Genomic DNA, 26,159 nt, shown 5'->3' on the forward strand with positions numbered 1-26,159 from the left:
GTGTTTTATTCCTCTTATACTACAGCAATTTGCCAACAAATTAAAATTTTAATTTCTAATGAAGAACTTTTCATGCTTTCTAACAGTTTATCTAATGTTGCAGAACATCATGTAGAACTGCTATCACTTACAATGGCTGTAACAGCTTCTTTTTCCCCTCTCTCCTGACATTTACAAGACAATTTCTCATGTTACTGATAAGCCAAAAAGCACAAAGCCTTTTCCTCGGTTCTGAAGACTCTCCTGTGGCAGAACCTAACCCTTACAAACCTCGGACACTGGACACTCCTTCCATAAATGTTATATAAACAGAAAGCTTCACCACTGAAACAATAACACATTAGAACAAGTGCATTCATATAAACCTGATTTAGAAAATTAAACAAGACCATCAGATTCAAGAATTCAATAGCACTGAGGTAAAAACAGTTCTGTAATTGTGTCTGACCACGTGTTACAGGAGAGCTTTATATAGTAACACTACCATAAGAGGCACATTCCTTTTAAGATCCATGACAAAAAGCTGGCAACTGAAGATTACCAGAACGACACGCATATCACTGGTCTCATATTTATAAACATTATTTATATCATACCTTCTTAACTTTCAAAAAGGGAGATCACCATGTTGTTCTTTTAATAGAAATGTATAATCCCCTTTATTTTAAGAGTACAGGAACTTAACATATATTCACTTTGTCCATTTTGTACTGTACATACAATAAAAAATAGTTGAGCACTTCAGGACTGGACAGTTGCACACACAAAGCAAAAAAGCCTACGGGGAAGAACAAAAATAAATTTAGACAACTGTATCAGATGACCTCACACAAACCCAATGGATGAGGTTAGTCAGAAATAAATCAGTTTCATTTCCATGGTTATGCAGGAGGAACTAACTGTGAAGGTGCAATTTCCTACAAAAGACCCGTACACCTGTTAGATCATTTCATTGCATCTTTATCTTTCCTTTTCTTGAGGCAAAATCCTTTATAGATTTTCAACTTGAGAAGAGTTGAGTGGAGCTTCAGAAGACAATACACTGAGAAAAGTGGGGGCAAAAGAGTGGGACAGTATTCTTGCAGAAGCAGTCAGGAATACACATGTAGTTAAAGCCCTGTATAACATGAATAGATTGAAGTAGCTTCAAGTCTTTTATGCACACTTGAGACAGAGGCATTCTAAAAGAAATCCTAAAAATAAAAACAACCAAACCTGGAACTGCAAAAGCACAACATAAGCGAAGAATCTGCCCACCTGTATTTGTTACTACATAAATGTGAGGCCATTTCAACTTTTATTTAGCTGAAGTTAGCATTACAAAAATATTCAGACAACAACAAAATCTGTTTTTTTTTTTTGTTTTTTTTTTTTTAAAGATATGAATTTACAAAAGAAAGCTTTTGGATGGAAAACTTTTTTCGATTCATTAGAGAGGAAACCATCTGATTTTGTAATGAATGAAAAAAAAAAAAAAAAAATAGATTAACATTATAACTGTTTAATTACTGTGGTCTGGAATGTCATTTAGCACTGAAATTTAGGCCAACCACTGAAATGAAGGCCCTGCAAACACACATACCATTCCCTGCACATCCAAAAAAAAAAAAAAAACACCCACAAATAATCTACCAACTGAGCAAACACTACAATTTTAAAATCAGAAACAAATTAAGTTAAACAAATTTACACATTTCAACCACACCAGCTGTATTAACAACATACATCAAGTAGAACCAAGTCATGTTGTCCTCCAGCCTCTATCATGTGGTTGATGTGGGGGCATTTAATTTTGGGGTGGTGGGGGAGGTGGAGCAGGTGGCATCCCAAATGGAGGAATTCCTGGGATTCCCATCATGGTAACAAAGTTGGGGTCCATGGGTGGAGGAGGTGGAGGGGGTGCATACATCATGCCTGCTGAGCCTGGAGGTGGTGGAGGGGGAGGAGGAGGGGCACCAGGGGGCAGTGGGGGCTGAACCCCAGGTGGAGGGGGCACCATGGAGGGGTTTCCCATAGGAGGAGGGGGCTGGGCGGCAGAGCTTGCCGCTGGCTGGGGTTGCTGCCATGGAGGCAGGTTACCCGTAGCTGGGGTGGAAGTGGTAGGGGTATCTGTAACAAAGAGAAACAGAAAACAATTTAACAGACTCGAAAATATGCATTAGGAATGATGGGGTGAAATATAATCTAGTCTAAAATATACTGCTTATGGTATACACTTACTCTGCTGCCATGGCAGCGGGGCACTGGTTGCCATGCTGCTGGTGGGTGGAGGGGGTGGGGCCTGCTGCTGCCATGGTGGCAGAGGCCCGGATGGGGGCGGGGGTGGTTGGTTGTTTGGTGGAGGTGGAGGAGGTGGCATCATGCCCATAGGAGGTGGCAACAAACCTGGAAAGTGAAAGAGAGAATTTTAGAGTTTGAGTCAATACTTTCATAAATGCGACCCTGTGTCTCTAGACTCCAGGCGAATGGAAATCTGATTACTGCATTTCACATATTACGCAATTCAACATTATGTATTGCCCCTCCTTTCCCGTGCCAAATTTGCTTTCTGCATTAATCCACCGAGTTTGAATTTTAACTGATTTGCAACTCACCCATCGGGTGTCCATGAGGAGCTGGGCCCTGGCCCATGGGTGGAGGGGGTGGCTGCATCCATGGTGGGGGCATGCCGTTAGGGTTGGGAGGCATGGGTGGTCCACCCATGTTGGGCATAGGAGGAGGGAAGTTGTGGGGACCTCCATGACCACCTGGACCACCATGCATGCCATGGAAGTTCCTGTTATCTGAAGGGCCCGAGTTCATCCAGGGAGGACGGTTCTAGACAAGAGATGGGAGGGAGAGTAAGGAGGAATATGGGATGAGTGAGGTAGAGGGGTGTTTGCAGGTCATAACAGAAATGACCAAATCATACAACATTTAAAATAAGGGCTGCACACTCCTGCTCATGAAGCTTTACTGTACTTTAGAGCTCAGATTCACACTTATCCAACACCTTTGGCCCAGATAAAGGTGGAGAAATGGAGCAGAACAGCCCAGCTGTACTCACTGGAGGTGGCTGGTTGGCGTTAGGTCCAGTTCCTCGGGGGCCACTGGGTGGGTTGTTGTTGTTGTGTCCACCACCGGATGCGGGAACTGGAGCCTCTCCCAGCTCGGCCATTAGAGAAAGATACTCTTTATCCATACGCGCCTTATCCTGAGCTGACTGGGGTGGATCACCTTGCCTCTGGGTATATGTACTACAACAGGAGGAGTTTCTCAGTTGAATACACAATGTTCTCAAAACTGGACAAACTACTTAAATACAGCAGACATATAAACACTTCAATGAGAAGTCAAGCACAGGCTTGGCCTGTTACCTTGTAAACTTGCAGTCAGAGGCGATATGTCCAGCTCCTCCACACTTTGTGCACAGGGTAGTGTTGGTAATGCTACGAGGCTCAGAATTTTGCCAAGGGCGCAGAATCCTTAAGAAGGAAACATAAGGTTATGATAATGTGCTAGTAGACACAGATTCTTCGGTTTAAAAAAATGATTAAAATGATTGTTCATATGCCACTAAGACATGTTTTACAGAAAATGATTGCTTTAGGAAAAAATGGAAATGTTGCCTAATAGTTTATAATATCAAGGTCTTAATATATAGTTATTATCTAAAGCCTTGGAATGGTTCACTGTGAATTGAGGTGAATTTTTTCATAGTGATTAACCTAACACCAGGAATCTGGCAGCCCATACTTAAAGCATCAATAAGGATTGATATAATAGTAAATAATTAAGTTTAAAAAAAAAATCAAAATGCTATTAAAATAAATAAATAAATAAACAAAAAATCTAACCCAAAATGTTTATGGAACAAGATAATGGATACTTGTTGCCACCTGTAGATGTCATCGTTTAGTTTTTTTTTTTTTTTAATCTGTACTGAACACTGCGATGCAATCAGTAAAAGTGGAAAAGAATAAAGTGACCAACAGTTTAACAAAATAAAGACATTCAAATGTTTAAAAAATTAAACTTATCATAAGATAATCAGTTTAACAGTCAGAACAATTTCAGGAGCACTTGAAGTTTTCACATTCTATCAGCTGTCAAAATATCTGCTTAGAGGTAAAACAGCTATGAGGCTCTTTTAAACAGGAAGAGAACTGGCTGATTGGATGTTGCACACTCCACACATGCAACCAGTCAGGGTTTTCATTCATGTTGCCTGTTGATTCAAAAAGCTCCCACTCTTATCTAGCTTTTAAATTTTCTAACAGTTTTTGGAAGGTCAACTTTAAAAGCAAACCTTTAAGGAAGGAGCTGTGTTTATTTGAATTTCGAGGTTAAAAACAGTCAAATCATTTTTAAAGCAGGCTGATAAACAGGTATGTAATTGCATCTGGGAAACTTTATATAATTCTATCCAAAGAGATGTCTTTCAAGACTATGATATTGTGCTTGTAGGGTTGGTGTGTATTAAGCTTTAGGGCTGTTACCTGTTATCATCCTCTCTCAGAGTGCCGTTGAGTCGGGCCAGCTCCCTCAGCTGCATCTTCCTCAGGTCATTCTGATCCTCTGGGGTCTCAATACCCTGTTTCAGGATATTACGGATCTAGAGAGAGCCCAAAAAGCAAATTCAGCCATAAGCTTCACAAACAACTGAAAATAACATCACTGTATGGTGGCCTATGAAAGGCACTGTCATACAATCATAACTGACCTGCTCTACGGCCTTCTTGACGTTCTCCATGGTGTTGGCAGTGACCAAGGCGTGTAGAGGCTCGTCTTCTCCTGGAAGCATCTGTCCGTCTTTACGGCCCACTTTTCCCTCCTTAACAGAACCCTTCCCACGGATCATGATCTTAGCACAGCACTCTTTCTCAATGTTCTTCAGCGTGTTGCCACTGTGCACCACAAAGGAGAAAGACAAAGACAGTCAGTTAAATCTGCACGTACCTTGAGACTTTTGGTTTTGATTAAATAAATTGTAGAAAACTTGTTATTTGGAAATTTAACATGTTCATCTAGACCAATGTTCAACTGTCAATCCTAGTCTTCGAGGGTGTCACTGCATTAGCAGTGTCCAGTGATGTATGGATGGCACATACCGTGGCCCAATGAGAAGTCCAACAAAGTTGATTTCTGGATACTCGTCCTGTGGAATCATCACTTTATCACTAACTCTGGTGGCTGGAGGCCTGGGACAAAGATAGACAACTATTAGTAATTAGTACTGGCTAACAAGAGACAATAGCTCAAAAGCTAATGCAGTCAAACTTGATTCTTACCACCAACTGAGAGGTCAGAAACACTTACTTATAGTCAGCAGGGGGCTTAAACTCAGGGTTCAGCCCAACCATCTCAGTGATGAGTGAATGTCTCTCCTCTTCCAGTTTTTTGCGGGTGCGGTACTCACGTGTGTTCAACCTCTTCCCCTCGCTGTTATAGATTGGCTCAGGAGAAGGAGACCTGTTGGGGAAATCAAGAATACAGACAGAAAAATGTACACACAATTTAAAAAAAATCATTTAAAGGAATGGCAAAATAATCACTTCCCTAAACCTAACAAAACCCTAATTTAATATCAGTTGTTTTTTAAGGTCACTTTAATAATGCACAGGATGTCCCAGAATCATATCACAGCAGATCAGAGTGATGGGGAAAAGACTGTAAACCTGTAAGTCTTGACTGAAAAGGGAAAAACTGATATTTTTTTCATTGGGGAAGATTAGGAATATAATAATGCTCTAAATTTTTGAGATGCCAGCATATGAAGCCTGTCTGGGATACCCAAACACCAAAACAGGTCGTAATTTTATCTACTGTAGCTACAACAGGGGCAAAAAAATGAAATCAATGTCCACTTGGGACAAATGGGGCAACCAACACAATTCGGGATCAGTGTCTCTCTGTGGAAACTGAACTACCCCTTCACACTGGAGCAGGTGGCGCTCTGGCACAGGAAGTCTTTGGATGTGTGTAGCAGACTTCACACTCCTGAGAAGAGCATTCTAGCTTCGGCTCCAATCGTTACCTTACCCTTGGATGCTGCTGAAAACCTGTTATGCTGCGTTACGAAGCTGTGCTTGAAAAAGGTTACGAGAGGGGAATTTGGGTTAGAGAAAATGAATTATGATTAGACAGTCAACCTTTTTGAGAGGTCTCAAAAAAAAAGAGAGACGACGTTAATAGGTTCATGAGAGACAGCGCAAAAAGAAGAGTGAATCAACAAAAACCCCCAAGGTTCAAGTCTCTCGCTTTTGGCTTGCAAACTCCACCGCCGGCAACCTGAAAGACCCTCAAAGTTCGTTTTTTTTTTTTGTTGTTTCTTTTTTTTTGCGTAGCGGAAGTGGGAATGTGATCTTACATCCTGGAGTGAGCGGTTCTTCTCAGACAAACCTTGTTTTTGGCCGTGCTGTGGAAACTTTGGATTAGGATCATGCTGGAGAGACTATGGTAGGAAAAGATAGCTGGCTAGCAAAGAGAGACTCTCGCTTGAGCAACATTAAAATTCCAGCTTTAAAATTAGAGGCTTATGCAAACTATATGCAAGCCATCATCGTCATTAGGGTTATGGTTACACCAGGAAGGACAGTGTTCTCCAAGAGAGGTCTTCCAGGGCGGAAATCTGGCATACTGTGAAAATTCCTGTACATGGTGTAATCCCCTTTATGGAAAATCATTAGTGACCTTCACAAGAGTCAGCAATTCAAAACTGAAGAGGAGAGTGTTTGAAAGCTGTAAAGCTAAACTATGGATTTTAGTAGGGGCTGTCTTGAAAGAGCTTTTAACTGAAATACAGAACATATGAATATGTATTTTAAAATGTTCAGCTACATGTTCAAACGTATGACTAAAAAGGGAAAACATGCATCTACAACTGATTTTCTTCTTATTCACACATTCAGATACCAAATTCTTTTTCAGCTATTCTTTAGAGCAATTACAACAAATAGCTCTATAATTCCATGCATACAACTGCACTATGTATACATGGCAATTAAACAACAAAAATCAAAGATTACAAATATATATACACAATTTGTCTGGTGGGAATCAGCCAAAATGTTAGTGAATTTTTTTTTAAACATTTGATGAAGCACAATATATTAGACACCCACCACCAACATTAAAGTGCTCCATTAAGATAAATTATAAGCTCAAATTCTGTGCATGAAAAGCAATACAGTAAACTGTCACATCATCTAAAAATAGTATGACTATAGTTACACACTGGAATTCAATACAAACTCTACTACCCTATAGAAATGTAGAAATCTACTATACTATAGAAAATGAAATAAATTCTTGCTATTAATGATATCTGGATAGATATCAATCAAATCTGGAATAAAGTTATTCTCGCTGGATTATTTAAAGTAAAGGAAGCATGCAAAATATTCAGATATCTAACACTAAAAACACAACCTGAGAAATGTTTTAAACTGTGAAGTGTTGACTATAATATTAACTTAAAAATAAATTGTCATTTAAACTCACTTGAACTGAACTAGTTAAAAAAAAGGGGCAGGGGGAGACTGTTTGGCTTAAAATACAATAAAAAAAATATATAAATAAAAAAAAAAAAAATAAAACACCCTAGACATCTGATATGATTTAATGATATCTGTATTAAAAGCTAGCCAAGTTTCTAGTTCTAATGTGAAGGAGTGAAAGACTGTAGAAAGGATTTAGTTCATTTGCGATGCCAAGGTGTGAAATGCTTCCTTTACTTTAATATTAATCGCTTAGCTCAAAGGTGAATTCCACCAAAACATCTCCAGCATTTTCACATTTGCCTTACTGACATTTTAGTATGATAGTGCTTTCCAGTATAGAGAAATATTACTTCTTTGTTTTCTTATTAAACCCATTAAACACATCTGGTGGCTTAGAAAAATTAAATAAAATATTCTATATACTGGAAGGTGTTTATCTGGTCAGATACCATTTTCTCAGCATGTCAACAACTGGCAAATACAAAAATGATTTTTGGGCAGAATTACCCTTAAGAGCCAAGCGTTCATCATGCCTTTGCCTATCCAGATAAAATGGTTATCTGAAAAGTGGAAAAATCCAACTACTGTGACCACATCTGCATTCATAATAAAAGCGCCAAGGAGTGGTATAATGTTTTTAAAGTGCTACAAGTAAACTTTTCAAAAATAAAACAAAAATAAAATTAAAAAAATAAAAAAACAGGAGAAGCAAAGACATGACATCCCCTAACATAATACCTGGATAATTACCAAATTTAGAACTTGCTTAACCACTACCACGGCTACATTTCTAAAGACATGCCTGAATTACTTTCCTTATATGTACTGTGTGTATAAACATAGAGCCGTTTTCTTTTAGATTTGGCTTCATAATTGATGACATAAAAAGAGGTAAAGAAGGTGTTACTGTTGTTGGGTTTAAATGGTTATTCCGACCTGTCCTCAGGATTAACAGGGATTCCCAGGTCTCCTGTACGCAGTTTACGTGTCAGGTCTTCGATCTGCAGTTGGACTGGAAGAAATCAGGTTAGGAAAGAAAACAAAAAACAAGGATGGAGAAGAATGTGGTTAGCAGAAAAAACACCCAAACATAAAGAGAGCATTTCATTTCTCAGAGGCACAGTCAGATTACAAGTTGCAAAAAGAAACAGTATGATTAACATGATACATGATCAAGACTTTCAGTGCTATAAAACATTCTGAAACCCTTCCTAATATCTGGAAAGAGCAGACATACAGATTGGTACTAGGAATCATAACTCCTATGCTCCTAGGGAGCCTGTAATGAAAGCAACTTTTCTGAGACAAGCAGCAGAAGCAGTATATACACGTTACATACAACTGAAGAAAAAAAAATAGACCGTTAAAATTTACATATCTGGGAAGGGTTTCAATTTAATTTCACAATTATTTCACAAAACATTTCAGGAGAAAAAGTTCACTGAGGCAGGCTTCCACTGAATGCCACCATTCTTATTCGCCCAGCTTTACTGTCCAGTTTCACACAACTTTCCTTTTTCGCTGCTTACATCACTAATTTTATGTCATTCTGAACAAGTGGTGCCACAAAAAGGAAGTCTGCCAGAGTCAAGTCTAGTTTCTCTGAAAACTGACAAGTAATCATTCCTAAAGTTTAGTGATCTGTGCCGCAGCACAGCACTTAAATTTCACTGATAGCATGCCAGTTTTATTAGGAATGCAACAGATTTGCATGGTTACCAAGAAGAAAGCACAGGGATAAAGTTCGGCTGAGGATAAAGTCTCAGGCTGCATCAACATTGCTGATGTCAGTAATGGAAACTGACGATGACGGAGAGCGCATGTGCTAACCTACAGGCCTGTAGCTACGGGAAGTTCTGTTTTGCATACAGCAAATACGACGCATTTTGCATACAACAAGAAACATGGGTGCCAAAAATAACAAAAGTGGACATATCTACACAAATTCTGGGATACAAGCGGGCTTTGGGAGGGATCGACTGTAATATTTTAATACTTGTCAATAATTCGTACCATTATCGACAGGCCCACTTCAGTGGTGACTTACCAGAAGTGTAACACATTACACTTACAAAATATGTCCAACTTAATACATTTGCATAGTTATTGTTTCACATATTGAATTTTAGCTTGTTTCCAGCAATGTTTGTAAAAAAAATAATAAATAAAATAAAATAAAATAATCATCAAACTGGCCATGGCTAATCTGCAATAATCATTGGGCCATTATGACTGAACCCACCCAGAGAGGTTTGCGCTGCAAAACCCATGCACTAAACATATCCAGGTGGAATGGGTTGAGGAAATATTTGTGAAGGGACAGAGTATAAGATTAGTCACATGCGGTTTGGAATACAACTAAACCACATGCTACCTTAGAGCAAGCACCTGACAGAAATGGAGACATCGAACGTATTACACAGCACAAACACACACTGGTGATGAAGATGACTGCAATTCATGTTAGCCCCGCTTTGCCTGTTCTGCAGCCAATCAGATTCTGGTTAAAACATTTTCCATGGTTAACATGAGCAGCAATGATATCCTACAGCCAGACAACTCACAACAAGCAGCAACATCAGAGAGACTGTGGGTACTTTGACAATATTACAAACAACTCAATCATAGTGCAGAACACTGCACAGTTTGTGTGATTTGAAAACACCCCTATACCATAATTTGAGGCCGATTTAACATGACCCAGTATTCAAATATGCCCAGACATTAAAGAACATCACTGCAAATATGTAGACCTGAACTGCATCTCACTACGCTGGCAGCGTTCTGGCATGCATGTTCATTAATGTCTGAACAACATGTAACAAGTTAGTTCAACAACCACGTCCTCTGAATGATGTGCAAATTGTTATGAAGCAATGGGCACATAACTTTTTGTACTGAAAAGAAATTAACTGAAAAGGGAGCTATTGGGATGTAGAGAGGAGTATAAATTTTGCAGAGTGTCCGCCAACAGGACCGATTAATCAATCTTAGACATTCAGGGGAGAAATCAAGTCCCATAATTACCTATATAAGCTCTCTCCTGTTCACGAGTAAGGCCGGGAGGGATGACGGTGGGCATTCCTGGGATAACGGTCTTCTGATCGGGGGTCTCGCTGCTCCAGCGACTCCTTTTCCTCTTCTTCATACTCATATCTGTCAGAGATCGATGTTGGGGTATCAATGAACGGCACCATACCAAATGTGTACAAATCAGAATTAGAGAAAGGACTGAAAGACTGGTGGTAGAAACACACTATCAACAATTCTTATACATTTTATCAAGTAAATCATAGATATACAAGATAATTACTGAGAGTATCCCATTAGCTTCTGTAGTATAAAACCTGTATGCAATTCAATCATCAGTGCAAAGGGACCACCATCAAGTGTGTGTGTTGCTGGTACGAACACATCGGGCACAGCAGTGTTGCTGTGTACATTTATTGGCCACTTTGTTACCCACACCTGCCTTACTGGTGTGTAGTTAGAGTTGTACAATTTGTGTAAATCAGCCTTCTAGTCCTTCAGGATCAGTATCTGACCACAGGACGTTACTGACAGAATATTCTGAACTCAGCAGTTATTCAAAATTCAAGAGGTTTCTGTAAAGATGTTTCCTACCTTGCACATTAATAACCTTTGACTACTGCGATAAAATGGTGTACATCTGATCCTAAAAGTTATAATAACTTTAAAGTAGATATGTTATTCAGTGGTAGTAACTAGGCTGCAATGATCAGCCTAAAGTCGATTATTTAGATCAGAAAAACGCGTTATAGCCACAGAAACTAAACACATCCACTCATACATGACTGTTTGCATATTGCGCAATTACAAGATGGCGGCCTCTGCGAGAACACCCTTTAAATCCTGACTCTGACCGGTGTATACAATACCATCCTTCCTTCAATCAGCAAGGCTCAGGAAACAGTGGTGGGTCTTTGCTGAAAAATCTGGTCCATCAGAGAGTTTAAAGAAAATTCACACTATTTCTGTGAACTTGTAGGTGTAGCAAGCAAACATGGTGCCTGTGACAACCTGGGTGAAAGAAACTGCTGCACGGAAATATAGACGAAATGTGTGTTTAGGGAAAAGAAACTGAACAAAGCGAAGACTTGAATAAATAAACGTTTATAAACGTTTCCAAAAGACTAGTAAGAGAGCTGGACTAGCCGTCAGTGCTAGATCAGGGGGAAGGGAGCTACAGCGTGGGGCTGCACTGCAGCGAACAAACACCGGGCTTTCACTTGATAACCTGTCGAATAATTCGTATAATCGAGCAGTCGAATCCGGGTGTTAAATAGATTCTTTTTTTAAAAACAAACAAACGAACAAAAAAACACTAGTGCAAAGTAGTGCTTGTGTCTCGCTCCTTCGAGTTGAAACCCCAGAAGGTTCTGGAGTGAAGGCCACACATGCACGCGCGCACCTTCGCAACATTAGCTAATGCTAAGGTTAATTAAACAGCATCCCACGCAGATGATACTTTACCTCCGCCTTGAGACTGCGGTCCAGCAATGGGTGGGTTTGGAAATGAACCAGCAGCCCCGGGAAATCCTGGGAAAGCGGCACCCGGCATCTGTTGAAAGTTTTGGAGCGGGAAAGAGGCCGGAGGCCCCGGCGGAGGCATTAAGCCAGCACCGGGCCCCGAGTCGAAGCCCCGCTTAGCGCCGATACTCGGGTGCAGCTTCCCCAGCGGGGTTGCGTTTGCTCCCGTTGCCATTTCCTGGTGTATTTATCTTCCTCTAGTCCGTCGACTTTCTTCTGCTTAAAAAATCATAAGACTGACGCCTTCACGAAAATAAACTGAACCGCACCGAATACTATACAACCTTCCAGTGTCACGATATGGTTGACCAAAATGGCGCCGTTGAGGTGGACAAAGAACGCTCGGCGTTGCCCTAGACGCCTTCTCATTGGTCAAAATAGGTGTCAATCATTACGTATTTAAATATTATTGGATAGAAAGTGCGCCCTGATGTTTATAAATTTAACCGCTATTGGATGAATCAACGCTCAATAACTAGGGATCAAAAATATCACACGCTGAACACACACTATTCACTGCACAGTGCGTTGTGATGAAGAGGGCTGGCACTCTGTGCATCAGATCTGAAAACTATAACACACAGGGAATGCTGAGCATCCGTCTGTAGTCTGTAGGGATTAGGGTGATTTTTCGGACAAGTGGAATGACTGGGCGATTTCAGGGGGATTAACCACACACAACAGTATCCAGCCCATGTGGTGTAGATAGTGATGGCTGACACACATGGATAAAAACCCCTCAGAACAGTCAGCAAAGATCTACCATTTGGATCCAGTGGGGAGGAATAATTTTATCAGGACCAGACTCCATGCCACAGCCATTATTATTATTATTATTATTATCTTCCTATAATAAAGAAATTGTTCCAGCTTGTTTTACAGTGGCACTCTGAGCATCATAGAAACTTCTCTTGGTTTGAAAAATCAGTGTTCCTCTGGTCAGAAGTGCGGTTGTGCCAACTTTCTGACATGTGCATATCTGATTTGCCTAAGCATTTGCATTCATTAATTCATCATGATCACCGGCAGATCAAATGACAAAAAAGGGTATATGAAGAAGGATGAGTTTATAAACACACTTAGCATATATAATAAAAATGGAATCAGAAGATAAAGTAATAGATTATATTTTATTTCTTACAGAAAGAAGTCATCTTTGGTCATGGCATTTACAGAATACTATACTTTCTATCAAGAACGCAGACAAAATGAAGCTGTGATAAGTGAGTATTCATGAAAGGTGAGCAATAATGAAGGAAACAGAAATAAAGTGACTAAAAGGGTCTAAAAAAGTCACACGGATGGTCCTATGAGCATCTGAATATCCTCATCGTTATTTGACTATCAGCACAAAATATTTGTTCACATCTGGCTTTCATCATCGAACAGCATCCATGGTTTGATCCTGAGCTCAGGTTACTGACTGTACAGTTTCCCATGTTCTCTCCATGTCCACATCTCCCTGAGTTTCCTCCCACCTCCCAAAAACATGCAGGTAGTGGACTGGCTACACTAAATTGTCTGTAGGTGTGATTGTGTGTGTGCATGATGCACAGCCATGGACTGGTTCCTATCCAGCATGTATTCCCAGCATGCGCCCAGTGTTCCTGGGACAGGCTCCGGATCCACTGTGATCCTGACCAGGATAAAATGATTACTGAAGATTAACGACTAATGGTTGAATTTAATATATGTGGGTGTTATTATCATGCTTTCAAACAGGAATCTGTGCTTGTGTGTCATGGTAAGTGTGTAGAAGCACGAGTCAGCACAGGGTGTATGTGGATGTATAGTGTATATACACTCAGTTGCTAGATTGTTAGGTACACTTACATGAACGCTGCTTCATCTGATACACTTATACCATCGCAGATACACACAACAATGTCACTACTAGTGATGTGTCTTTTGTGATCATTGTTGATCATTGAGTTGGCACTTTTAGGTGAAAATTAATAGATGATTCGCATGTATAAGTCATTTCTTTTTCTCCTTGTTTTGTAAATTGCCGTGTAATTTAATCAAAATTGAAACATCTGAGCTGTTCATGAGTGTGAGCAGTGAGGCGTGTGTTTGAGTCTCAGCTGTGTGAATGAGGCAGTGTGACAGGGAGGATCCGCTGCACTGCTGCTTGGTGAAAAGATCTGTCATCAAGATAAATGTAAATTAACCTTCTCAAAGAAGAACAGACTCAGTAGCGCAGTAAGATTTATGTAGGCATGCTTACTGTATTTGTCAATGCACATTTGTAGCCATGCTGTTTTACAATTCAGAGTAAGGTTTCATGAAACGATTTCAGCAAAAAAAAAACAAAACTTGTCAAAGTATTGAAAAGCAAATGATCTGACTTCCTCAAACTGTTGCCACAAAGTTGGAAGCACACAGTTGTCTAGAATGTCTTTGTATGCTGTAACATTACGATTTCCCTTCACTGGAACTAAGAGGTGCAAATCTGTTCCAGCATGACAATGCCCCTGTGCCAAGGTTGGAGTGGACGAATGTGAGTGTCCTGCACAGAGCCCTGACCTCAACCCCATTGGGATGAATTGCAATACCGACTGCACCAGGCCTCCTCACCCAACTCCTCAGTGCCTGACCTCACTCATGCTCTTGTAGCTGAATGAGCAAATCCCCACAGCCACACTCCAAAATCTAGTGAAAAGCCTTCCCAGAAGAGTGGAGGTTATTGTAACAGCAAAGGAGGGTCTAAATCTGGAATGTCCAATGGGAGTGGGATGTCCAACAAGCAAACATGGGTTCAATGGTCAGGTAAAGTGTACATCTATCATTTCTAATACGTTTACACAGGAACTTGTATAGCAGATGCTCCATATAAACAGATTTAAAAAAAAAAGTGTAATCATATATCGTGAAGACATTTCTTTAACATTTTTAAAAGGAGTCTCCAGTGATATTACTTTGTAACAGTTGGAGTTAAAACCATAACTTTTATTACATGGCAAAGTCTGCAGGACAGAGAGCTCTGCGGTTCCTCAGCAACCTGAAAAGCTGAACTTTTTTGTCTTACTGACTTCAAGAGAGAGCTAAAAAGAGATGGCGAGGGAATGACTGTTTATAGCTGTGGACGTTCCACAACATTAAGAATAAAAAGTGCGACATCATTAATTAAGTAATAAAGTAATAATTGGCAAAATTCTGTTGTAGTGGAGGAATAAAACCACTTGCGACCTGCTGTTATTGGAAAATAATAAACTTTGGGGTGTTAACAGTAACTCCACCCACATCACTGATTATTTCTTCTACAACAGCACACTCAGTCGTGTTTTATACCTGACAGTGTTACAACAAGGGGTTGTCATTACATTTTAGCTGAGTAAGGAATAAAACATTATTGGAACACATTAATACATCACATGTATGTAATGTATGTGACAAATAAAGAACATTGAAACGTTCATTGTTTGTCCTGATGTGCAACCTCCATTGAATTATATTAGGTACTTAAATCAGTTTAGTCTGTTTTGTCACAATTTCACTTTGAACCCATCAAGTTCGACATTAGTCTTTTTATTCAGTTGCAGTGTTGAATAAAATAAAAAATAAAGTTTTTATAAATACAAGCATATAAAGAATACAAGGACACAGATCTGCATACAGTGCCTTTATTAAGGAATAAATTGCAATACAACTTACAAGGATAAGTCCTACTGTCAGTGCAACTGCTGCTACTACTAGTGCTGCTGCTGCCTATGACCTTTCCAGTGGGATCATTTTATTACAGAAGAAGTTGGCTCATTTAATTAAAAACATCACAGCACTCTTTGTAGTGGTCTAATTTTATATAGTGCGGATCTATACATTTACCAAGGGGTCTATAAATTTACTGTAGTCAAACAGAAGTCTACATTTGTGTGAACTACCGTAGAGTCTGGCCTTCATGATGACTGTTCATGCTGAAAGATTTTGAAGCACAGAGGTGAACTGATCGTTTCCTCACAGAGATAACAAAACCAACAGTATTAAAAAGATCACTGCATCAAGAGCAGAAATAATAGCATAATCAGTTTCAACACAGAAAGAAAATCACAAAGAAATTGATCTGACTTCTCCGCTCTTCGATCTGACGTTTCAGATCAAGGCTGATATTTACTGGTTCGGTTCAAAATCTACAGGTCTAAAACTGCTATAAACCTGGTTTCAGCTGATTTATTCTATACACTACATATCGATTTGCTCCAATTCTGATTTAAGATTACAATATTTTTAAGTAGATTAGTCAGTATCTACATTAAAAACCATGTAACATCAAAACAAGATTTAAAAAACCCACCCAGTTGAGGATTATAGAGATTATTCCTTAATTAGTATTCCTACATTCCTAACAGTACAGGTAAAAGTTTACAGAATTCCAAATGTGTAATCGTCCCGTCTACTCAAGCAGGATTCCGTATGAATTTAGGCGTTGTGTTATCTCCTTGGGAGATAAACAAAAACAAAAAAAGCCAACTAAAACCAGGCTGAAAATGTTAGCAAAATGCTACTCTGATAACACCTACAAGTAATACTGAACATAACATACAACTACTAGAATAAAGCACCTAATCTGCTCCACCACACTCAAGCACCATAGTATTCACTGTAAGGTTAAAAGTGATGACTGAGTGACTGTGTCAGTGGAGGCATGATTGAAGAATACCTGCAAAAAAAACAAGAGTCATCACAACACAACCAGTTAATCATTAGGGCACTCAAGGATTTTCCTGCTAGGAATATGACTGCACCGTGTGAGTAAGCTTAAACAATAACAAAAATCGACCACAGGACATTTCACATGATAGCATGACTACTACTCAATACAGAATGCTACACACGCGTCCAGAAACATCACGAGCTTTTTCAACATCCAATGTACTGTATAGTCTGTGTTGTGCACACGTATGAATCGCGCACAGATGTTAGCTTAATACGCGTAGCGTGCCCGGTCGGTGTAAGGATCCCGCGGCATGTCGAACGCCGAGCTCCGAGGAAGCGAAGAGATGGGGGCGACATGCGCACGATCATACGCGTATCCTTCCACCTCGAGAGGAAGCCTTCGAATAGGGCTCCTATCACGGCCGTAGTACGAAGAACCCGGAGCCTGAGGAGGAGCGAGGGGGTTTCGCTCATAGAGGTCAAGGCTAGACGAGGGCATGCGCTCTGTGCTTATGGCTGAGGACGCAGGGGGAGGAGGAGGGCCGGGAAGCGGGACAGCTTGTCTGTCATCAAAATAACTGCCTCCATAGGGACGCGCACGATACTTTTCGTAGTAGTCCACCACCCCGTACGGATCCCGTTCATCATAGGACGCTCGCCGCGCAGGGAACCCGGGCACCGCGCTGCCGTAGCCGACACCGCTGCTGTATGCCGCCTCACTGCCGTACGTCGCGCCCATGCCGTATCCCGCCGCAACACCGAAACTCATCGCACCGTTATAGCCCGTGCCCGTGCTTGTGCTCGTGCCCATGCCCATGCCCCTGCCATACCCAGGACCCCCATAACCAGCACCACGGGAGAAGCCTTGCACAGGCCCATAGTTGCTGCCAAAGCTCGGTTCGCCATTGAAGCCCTGTTGGAAACCGCGACCACCACCGCCATTCGCACCGAACCGGGGAGCGCCATATCCCTCTGAGCCCTGGCCCTCGCGGTAGGAGCCGTTCTGGTCCAGTGGGCACTCTTTGGACCAGTGGCCTTCCTGCCCGCACCGATAACAACCCGTTCTCTCTCCCATTCCCGGTGCTGTACGCAGGCGGCTAGTCGAAAGCTTCACGCTCATCAGTTTGCCTTAGGGAAAAGAAAGACGGATGACAATTTCCACGATGCTTCTTAGTAAATCCTAGCCAAACAAACTGAGAATATGGGTTGTATGCATAATTTAGGAATGGCTTAAGATCTTAACTTTACTGAATCAACAGCATGTAATGTGGCCATGCAATGTCTGAAGGACTTTTAAAAATAATTTAATCAAAGATGGCTAAAAATGCTCGAGCACACACACCAATGAAATACCTCAAGGTTTTGGGAAGCATGCAACTATGCATGAAACATTTCTTTTACAGGTAACTTTTGAATGAGATGAAAAAGGGGTCAGTGTCTTTGGTCTTAAGGGCAATACTCCACTGAAATAGGGATTTACTCAGATTTCAATAATAATAATAATCATAATATGGCCTCTGATATTGTGTATGTACTTACCCACCTGCTTGACACTATAAATGGTACAAAATGTTAAATTGACTATTTAAAATGCTTAAAATTTTGGATCATGAAAGCCCGCCATGGACAGGCGGGCAATCTAGCTGTATATGCTGGTTCACCTTGAAATGCCGTGTTGTCTAGGCCTCGGATGGCCTCCATCGCATCCTCCACTCGCTCCATGTGGACGAAGGCATAATCCTTTACTATGTCGCACTCAACCACAGGGCCAAACTCCTCAAACTTGGCCCGCAGCTCCTGATTGGTACAACTACTACTGATATTGCCTACATGGAGCTTGGTGGAGGCTTTGGGTTTCCCTCGGCTCATCTCCACGTTCATGGCCAGACCGTTGAGCATATAATGGTGAAGGCTGCGAATGGCTTCCTCGGCCTCAGCTTTGTTTTCCATGTGGACGAAGCCGAAGTTCTTCACGATGTCACATTCGGATATTTTACCATACTGGGAGAACAAGGACCGAAGCTCGTCTGTAGTTGTGTTTGGGGAAAGGTTCCCTACAAAGATCTTGACCATTCTGGTGTGTGGAGGTCACAGCTGGGGCCTGTATGGTAAAGCAAGCACAAAGTGAAGTAAAATGACACCAACACTGGGTAGTAAATATTTCCAATACACTCTAAGGATCATAAAAAGGTGCTTGGAAGAGTTTAAATCCTAATTTTAATAAGAACCCAACCCCCACCCCAGCCCAGATGTTCATCATCAACACCAGAAGTCTTTATCATGGAGTAACACATTATTAGACACAGAAGTAGCACAGAAATGAGTGGGAAATAAGCTGCATCTAGCGGCTGGGCTTTTTGTTAGAGAACAATAGAGCAGCGTGAAGGCAGAGACCAGAGCTAGCTTACTGCAGTACCAGATTCATTAAACTATCACAATACTGCGAAGTCGAAGCCATGGAAATACAACTAATAATCTAGCAATCTGATTATCTGCTTCAACTTACCTCAAAGACATCAGGCAACAGCTCACTAGGTAGCAATACAACGAGCAGAGGCTCTCGAATGAACTAGCTAACGAGGCTAATATCGCTGATTCGACATCAGTGCTAACGAACCCCGAAATCACTGCTTTCTCATCAATAACCACGTGATCAGCACCTGGGTCCTGTCACGAGCTGCACTCTATAAGTGATATATACTGATTTAGCACCATACCTTTGCAGTAGTTTCTGAGAACTCGCCGGTCTGGGTTGAAATGGCGAGGACACACACACACTCACACACACACATACACCGCCCACTCTCATTTCACACACCGAGAGCACCTTCATTACTACAGGCAAGAATTATAATAACTGTAAACCAAATAAAAGGATGAACACACTGCAGTATAAAGCAGGGGTTCACAAACTTTTTCACCCAGGGACCCCTTTAACTGTAAAAGACACTTCACTGACCCTTTATGAGCATAATCCAACTATCCAGATACACAGGCTCACTGTTTGTTAATGTGTACATTTTAGCTACACTATACAGCCAATGGTTTGTGGACAGCTGATTATCACACCTATGTGTGGTTCTTCCCACAAAGCTGCAAGCACACAACTGTGTAGGATGTCTCTGTATGCTGTAGCATTGCAGTTTCCCTCCATGAAGACATGGTTTGTCACGGGTGGTGTGGAAGAACCCGAGTGTCGCGCACAGAGCCCTGACCTCAACCCCACTCAACACCTTCGGGATGAACTGGAACGCTGACTGCACCCCAAACCTCCTCACCCAACATCAGTGCCTGAGCTCACTAATGCCCACAAACTTTTGGCCAGAGAGCGTACTGATGTGGAGTGTGGAGCCTTGGAGCTTTTTTCTAATTCCTGAAATTTCCACCAACAGGCCTACTTGTGGTTTGGGATTAAATTGACCATTTCAACTGAGCAGTGAAATACTTCTTACTTCTCTCTAACAAGGCGTTAGCTTGATAGGTTTTCTCAGACCATGGCCTATTTGTACTAGCATGAGGATATTTATGATTATGAGCACTTTTGCAGAGCACACTTCTATAGTCTGGATAAGAGTGTCTGCCAAATGCATGCATTACATGCTGTACATATAAAGATCTATAGGAACTTCTATAAAAATATAATAGCTTTGATAATGGTAGGGTGTATTTTTCCCAGACCCCACTCTGAGAACCACTGGTATAGAACATATGTATAGGACTATACATGTATAGTGATTAATACTGTACATCATAAGAGGTCTTTTTTTTCCACAGCCGAGTGAAAATATGAGTATATTTTTAATCATTGCACTGAGCAATTATGGACACTTATTATTGCTCCATTTGTCAAGGCAATATTGCACCACGCCAACAGTCATGACAACAAAATTAATTGAATTGAATATACTGTATGTGTTACAAAAAAAAACCACAACAAAAAAATCTTATCTAAAACAGAATTCTGTGTTCTTACTGAAAACCCTGAGTCTAGATTAGAAATCAGTCATCTCATGTGTGCATCCCCATTGACACACAAGTTCATTTATTGGAAAAGTGAGGGGGGAAAAAAACAAAACAAAACAAAAAAAGAGCCAGAAGGAATGACAAGACAGAAATGAATATAAAAAAAATATTATTTCAAGAGGGTAGGCTCAATATGTTTAGTTATCAATCATAAAACAATGCACAACACATTTTTTTCACCATAACGTCTTGATTTATTTAAAAAAAAAAAAAAAAAAAAAGATATAAAACACACTTGACTTCTTGAGGGAAATCAAATTTATAAACCTCACAGATCTTACCAAGGCGCCCATACAGAAGTTACGCACACCAGCAGTCTCAAAGGTGAACTGAGCCCTGAGTGACAGTTGGTCATCACATTTCCATACTTACTTGATCTTACTTTACTCTTATGTACAGTCCTACATCGACTTTTCTCCATCCACTGCCACGAGGCAAACTCTGCACAAGTACCAGTTTATCAAATAATCCAGCATTGGCTTGCAACGATGCATTCTCTTACAAGATATCCTTTTGCCAACAGTCTGTACAGAACAGGTTGTCTTTAAAGCAAGTGTGCACGTAGAGATTAAATAATCCTTTCTTTACCATTTCAAATTCATGACCGATGAACTCTATTTTGAATCCGATAAACTAACTCAGTCCCAATTCCTCATAGGAAAAGACCATCCAGAATCTTGCAGTTATCTGATCATCTCACTTCATTTGCCACTAATGTTTCAGCTCCCTGCTTGCACATGATGTACATTATGAGATGAACGAGCATCAAGCGAGTGACAAGTCAGTGACAATGAATGAAGGTAACAGGAATGTTTGTTTTGGGTTTCATTTTCTCCATAAAGCTTGAAAAAAACGCTTAAACATAGCGATATCAAGAACTGAAACAGATTGTCATCACATGACGTGTAATGCTTGCTACATGAAACTAATAAAGGAAATCTTGAAACCGACTGAATGAGAACCCCCAAACAAAGCACGCACTAAAAGTAACTAAACGGCAGTTCACATCAGAAGCAAACAGCAACTGTTTCTCAATATGTGTGGAAAACTTTAAAACAGTGTAGAAGAATTCTGCAAAAACTGAAAAGCAAACATGCAAGAAACATTCTTACAAAGACTTGATGAACAAAAAATTAGTAATAAGAATTTATAATTCACACTGGGCAATGCAGAAAAGACTATCTTAACAGCTCTAATAAGTCTGGTAAAGTTAAACATTCATAAGCTGAAGGCGACTCTAAATGATAATGGGTGCGCGTGTCTTCTCAGTCCTGCTTTCTTCAAATCCAACCGTGCCTCCGGAAATATTTCTGCTGACCAGAGGAAGGAGGAGGGAATGATCGCTAAAAGAAAGTCCTGCTGTTTCAAAGCGCCTGGAAAAACAAAACAAATTTATAAGATACATTTCTCAAACCACGCGTCAGACTTAGCTACATAACCCGAGAGAAATGCTTTCCCTTTACGACTTTAAACACTTGACGCGTTACATAATCATATTTCTTTGCTCTTAAAAACTGTCAGTGAAAAGTGCATCGCAATACATCCTTGCGATCAGAACAAAACCACGCTGAATCACGTCTCCCATTCGCTCACCTTGGCATGCGCGCGGCTTAGTAATCATACCGAGCCCGGTCAGTGGGGGTGTCCCTGGCCCGCGACACGCTGTACGAGCTGCTCCTCGAAACCGGGGAAAGACGCGAGCGCTCATACGAGTAGCCCTCAGAGCCGGCGCCGACTCTTCGGATCGGGCTACGGTCCCGCGAGTAGTACGCAGAGGCCGCGGAGGACGGTGGCGGTAGAGCGCGTCGGTCATACGGGTCAAGGCTGGAAGGAGCCAACCGCATCCTTGAGAGAGAGGAAGAAGAGAGAGGGGGAGGAGGGGGAATGGAGAGACGTCTATCCTCAAGATAGCTAGAAGCAAAAGGCCGAGCCCGAAACTTCTCATAGTAATCAATGCTGCTGTAGCGTTCACGCTCGTATGAGGTGGCCCTCTCCGGGTAGACACTCATCGGTTTGCTGAGGTACCGAGTTTCCCCAACATACTCTCGGGAAATCCCATAGCTGGGGGTGTGGCTCACTGTTGGGACAGGGGGCAGTGCTGCTGGATAGCTCCGGCTGGGGAATGCTGCAGGGCCTCCACTGGCATAAACAGGACCTGCTCTAGGAAAACCCCTGGCACCACGGATTCCCCCCATGTGACCGCCGCCATAGCTACCGTTCTGACCGCGCCTGCAGTCTTTGGACCAGTGACCGGGTTCTCCGCAGACGTAACAGCCGGTTATGTCTCCCATGCCAGGCACAGTGCGGAGGCGACTGGTGGACAGTTGTACATTTATCACCTTGCCTTATGAGAGGAAGAGAAGACACGCAAGACATTGTAAAATAAAAACTTTCGCTTTTGCCATCACAACCAAGAGCATGAACAAAACGCACAACGCACTGACTCACTGTGGATGTTGCATAGTCTAATCAAGAGCTAGCTGCATAAACATACTCAAAAAAAATAAATAAATAAATAAAAATCTCTAGCATTAATTAGTTAGGTGGAATTAAGTACTGCGAGCCGGTAACCGTTAAAAAAAAAAAAAAACTACTGCTTCTTCTTAGATAGATGGAAGAATTATGTAGCTAATTCAACTAGAAATGCTATACAAGAGAAAGTTTAAATTCTGAATAGCACTGCCTTTCTTCTTTTTCTGTGAGAGTTCACCTTGAAAGGTAGAGTTGTCCAGCACACTGATGGCCTCCATCGCATCTTCCCTTCGCTCCATGTGGACGAAGGCATAGTCCTTCACAATGTCGCACTCAATCACAGGGCCAAACTCCTCGAACTTGTCGCGCAGCTCCTGATTAGTGCAGCTACTGCTAATGTTGCCTACATGCAGTTTGGTGGTTCCTTTGGGCTTGCCTCGACTCATCTCCACATTGATGGGCTGCCCGTTCAGTTCATGGTGGTGAAGTTTACGGACGGCCTCCTCGGCTTCCTTTTGGGAATCCATGTGCACAAAGCCAAAGTTTCTCAGCACGTCGCACTCCGCAACTTTGCCATATTGCGAGAAAAGACTGCGCAGGTCTTCTTTGGTCGCACTCGAAGAAAGGTTGCCGACAAAGATCTTAACCATCTTTACTGCCGATTTATTGTCCCTGGGTAGAAAGTATAGTTGCGAAATTCACGTTATACAAGTTTCGTTGAGCGATCTGGTTTAGCTAGCTTGCTAACAGTTCATTTTAACGCGAGTCTACTGAGCTCGGAGTTATGCAGCTTGCAGCGTGCTATTTTAAACCACTTTTTAACTTTTTTAATCACAACATAACGTTGATATGTGATTAACGCTGACATGCCAAGAAAATAAAAGCCACGAGCCGCTGAGTAAAGCGTTTAAACGGAGCAGTACAGTGTGAAATGGCCCAGCTAGCCAGCGCGACGGACAGGTTGCACTAGCTGTATTATTAAAGCCATTCTGGAGTCGGTAGTGTTCAGGCGCCTCGGCTTTTATTTAGCGGCGGTGTTTATCCGGTGTCTCAGGCTCTTCCTGAACAAGAGTTTGGGTTGAGTTTGTCTGTAACTCGGTAGGTCGCTAGCAAGCCACTAAAGTTAGAAAAAGCTCCGTTAAAACCGCCCGCTAATGTAGCAAACAGTATGTAAAAACAGTATTCCCGTCAGCCACTCGGGCGCTTTTCTTTTTTCTTTCCTAAACTGTTTAATGCAGCGCGCATAAACCCGTGTTATCAACATGAGGCCATAAAAGTTAGCGATATCTAGCTAACCAAGTTAGCTCCCCGCGAGACGTAACTAAACCAGGAGGCAAAAAAAAAAAAAAAAAAAAAAAGGAAACAGGAACAAATATTCTGCTATGCATTTATGTAATCTAAAAAACCCTCAGCAACTGCATTTTTTTTATTTTTTTATGAGATAAACATTCGTTTCAAACATCCACCTCTTACCGTAGAAACCGCTACGAAAGCAACCGCCAAATGAATAAATCACGAAATGGCGTCGCCAGGAAGTCGACCGAGCACTTCCGGTACAGGGCACGCTCCAAACAGCGCTTTCACCGGTGTAGAAAAAATGTCGGTAAAAATCAAACCAAAACAAGGAAAAACCCACATATATACGGGTTTTCCCATTATGAGAAACCAATGAGTAGGGAATTTTAATGTGAGTATTATTTTAATATGAAACAGTCCTCTATCGGGAGCATACTGATGACGCAGTTACTGTCCTGAATGAACTGCTGTGTAGATCAACTCATCTCACTTGCTCTTCACTGTTACAAAATATTGCTAGTAGAGCCTTACTGGCCCACTGGAATGCCGTGAAAATGTATTATTAAATATACAGCTCTTTATCTTGCAATCATTCAGAACAGTACTGCAAAGATGTTGGGGGTGAAAAAGCACAGTACAACTTTTGCCGAAATCAATTTTTATTGTGAAATTTCATGAATGAAAGCTCGTCTGAAAAATATTATTCCAATATATATAACCTGCATGCATTTAATTTATTAAACAGTTTTAAAAGAAACATTTACAAATGGCTCACAGTTCCCTACACCTAGGTAACATAATCCCATATAAAAATAATAAAAACTATGCAGAGCTTAAAGGTGGAAGGATTATCTTCCCCTTTCATTCCACTTGGTGCTACCCTGTACTAGATGATGGCCAGCTATGAGCAAAGGCTTCCTGATCAGCCAGCTTTTCTAGTTTTGGTATGTTATTACATATACGGGTGACGTATTTAAGCACACCCTCAAACAGGACTGTACAGCACTATAATAAGGATTATGGAACTGTGCTCAGGTTTCCAAACCCATTGCTAAGCAGCTTGAGTTTTAAACTTTTATAAATGTATACTGTTTAAAACAAGCTAAACCCACCCTTTCCCAGAGGAGGAAAAAGAAAAAAAAGGCTTTTTTTTTTTTTTTTAAAGAACTTCCAACAAAATCTCTACCCTTATTTAAGTTTCCTGAGAACTCCTGTTATACAACAGCCTTATTTCTTTTCTCTCATATCTTCTTCCACTTGCAACTTCAAAAGACATGCAAGATCATTATAAACACCAATCAACTTACCTGAGTTTGTGTCAGTCAACATTCAAGCCTTTTATTTACATGAAGGGCTGACTGTTTTAAAGTGCTTAAACTTTGTCAATGAGCAAGTTAATCACAATTCAGGCTTACAGCATTCAGAGAGAATGTTAGATCTGGCTGTTAGGCATGTGGAAACAGGTGGTTTAGAGGGGGATACGAGGGGCACAATCTAATAGCGAGCATCGCTTAACAGGGCGTCATAAGTGATATATTGCCAGTTCCACTGCAATATGCTGCATTACCAAGAAACAGCTAGCAGGAAGTTCCAACAGTGTTGCACTTCTCACGCACGCTCAAGTGACGCATTTATCTTCAAACTGACACACTGGATTATTTAGTTTATGCTTAAATGAGGTAG

At 41.1% G+C, this 26,159-nt stretch overlaps 3 protein-coding genes across 4 annotated transcripts; all 3 read right to left on the reverse strand.

Annotated features, from left to right (window-relative positions):
* Positions 1–628: 628 nt before the first annotated feature.
* Positions 629–12,368, reverse strand: sf1 (splicing factor 1). The gene is made up of 12 exons (XM_026936372.3): positions 11,976–12,368; positions 10,509–10,637; positions 8,418–8,493; positions 5,299–5,451; positions 5,091–5,180; positions 4,703–4,886; positions 4,479–4,594; positions 3,357–3,464; positions 3,047–3,236; positions 2,595–2,817; positions 2,221–2,385; positions 629–2,109 (listed from the first exon to the last, which is right to left on the reverse strand). The coding sequence occupies exons 1-12, from the start codon at positions 12,205–12,207 to the stop codon at positions 1,787–1,789; spliced, it is 1,989 nt and encodes a 662-aa protein (XP_026792173.1). The 5' UTR covers positions 12,208–12,368; the 3' UTR covers positions 629–1,786.
* Positions 12,369–15,641: 3,273 nt separating this feature from the next.
* On the reverse strand, positions 15,642–20,251 carry rbm4.1 (RNA binding motif protein 4.1). Of its 2 annotated transcripts, none has more exons than XM_026937265.3 (3): positions 19,403–20,251; positions 18,347–18,786; positions 15,642–17,813 (listed from the first exon to the last, which is right to left on the reverse strand). In XM_026937265.3, the coding sequence occupies exons 2-3, from the start codon at positions 18,756–18,758 to the stop codon at positions 16,954–16,956; spliced, it is 1,272 nt and encodes a 423-aa protein (XP_026793066.1). In that variant the 5' UTR covers positions 18,759–18,786; positions 19,403–20,251; the 3' UTR covers positions 15,642–16,953. The 2 variants fall into 2 exon arrangements, with proteins under 2 accessions (XP_026793066.1, XP_026793065.1); XM_026937264.3 differs by lacking the exon at positions 19,403–20,251 and adding an exon at positions 19,192–19,381.
* Positions 20,252–20,910: 659 nt separating this feature from the next.
* On the reverse strand, positions 20,911–26,016 carry LOC113540082 (RNA-binding protein 4.1). The gene is made up of 4 exons (XM_026936296.3): positions 24,654–26,016; positions 23,419–23,852; positions 22,302–23,052; positions 20,911–22,081 (listed from the first exon to the last, which is right to left on the reverse strand). The coding sequence occupies exons 2-3, from the start codon at positions 23,828–23,830 to the stop codon at positions 22,319–22,321; spliced, it is 1,146 nt and encodes a 381-aa protein (XP_026792097.1). The 5' UTR covers positions 23,831–23,852; positions 24,654–26,016; the 3' UTR covers positions 20,911–22,081; positions 22,302–22,318.
* Between the last annotated feature and the right edge of the window lie 143 nt (positions 26,017–26,159).

This window comes from Pangasianodon hypophthalmus, chromosome 4 (genome assembly GCF_027358585.1).
Source record: "Pangasianodon hypophthalmus isolate fPanHyp1 chromosome 4, fPanHyp1.pri, whole genome shotgun sequence".
Taxonomy (NCBI): Eukaryota; Metazoa; Chordata; class Actinopteri; order Siluriformes; family Pangasiidae; genus Pangasianodon; species Pangasianodon hypophthalmus.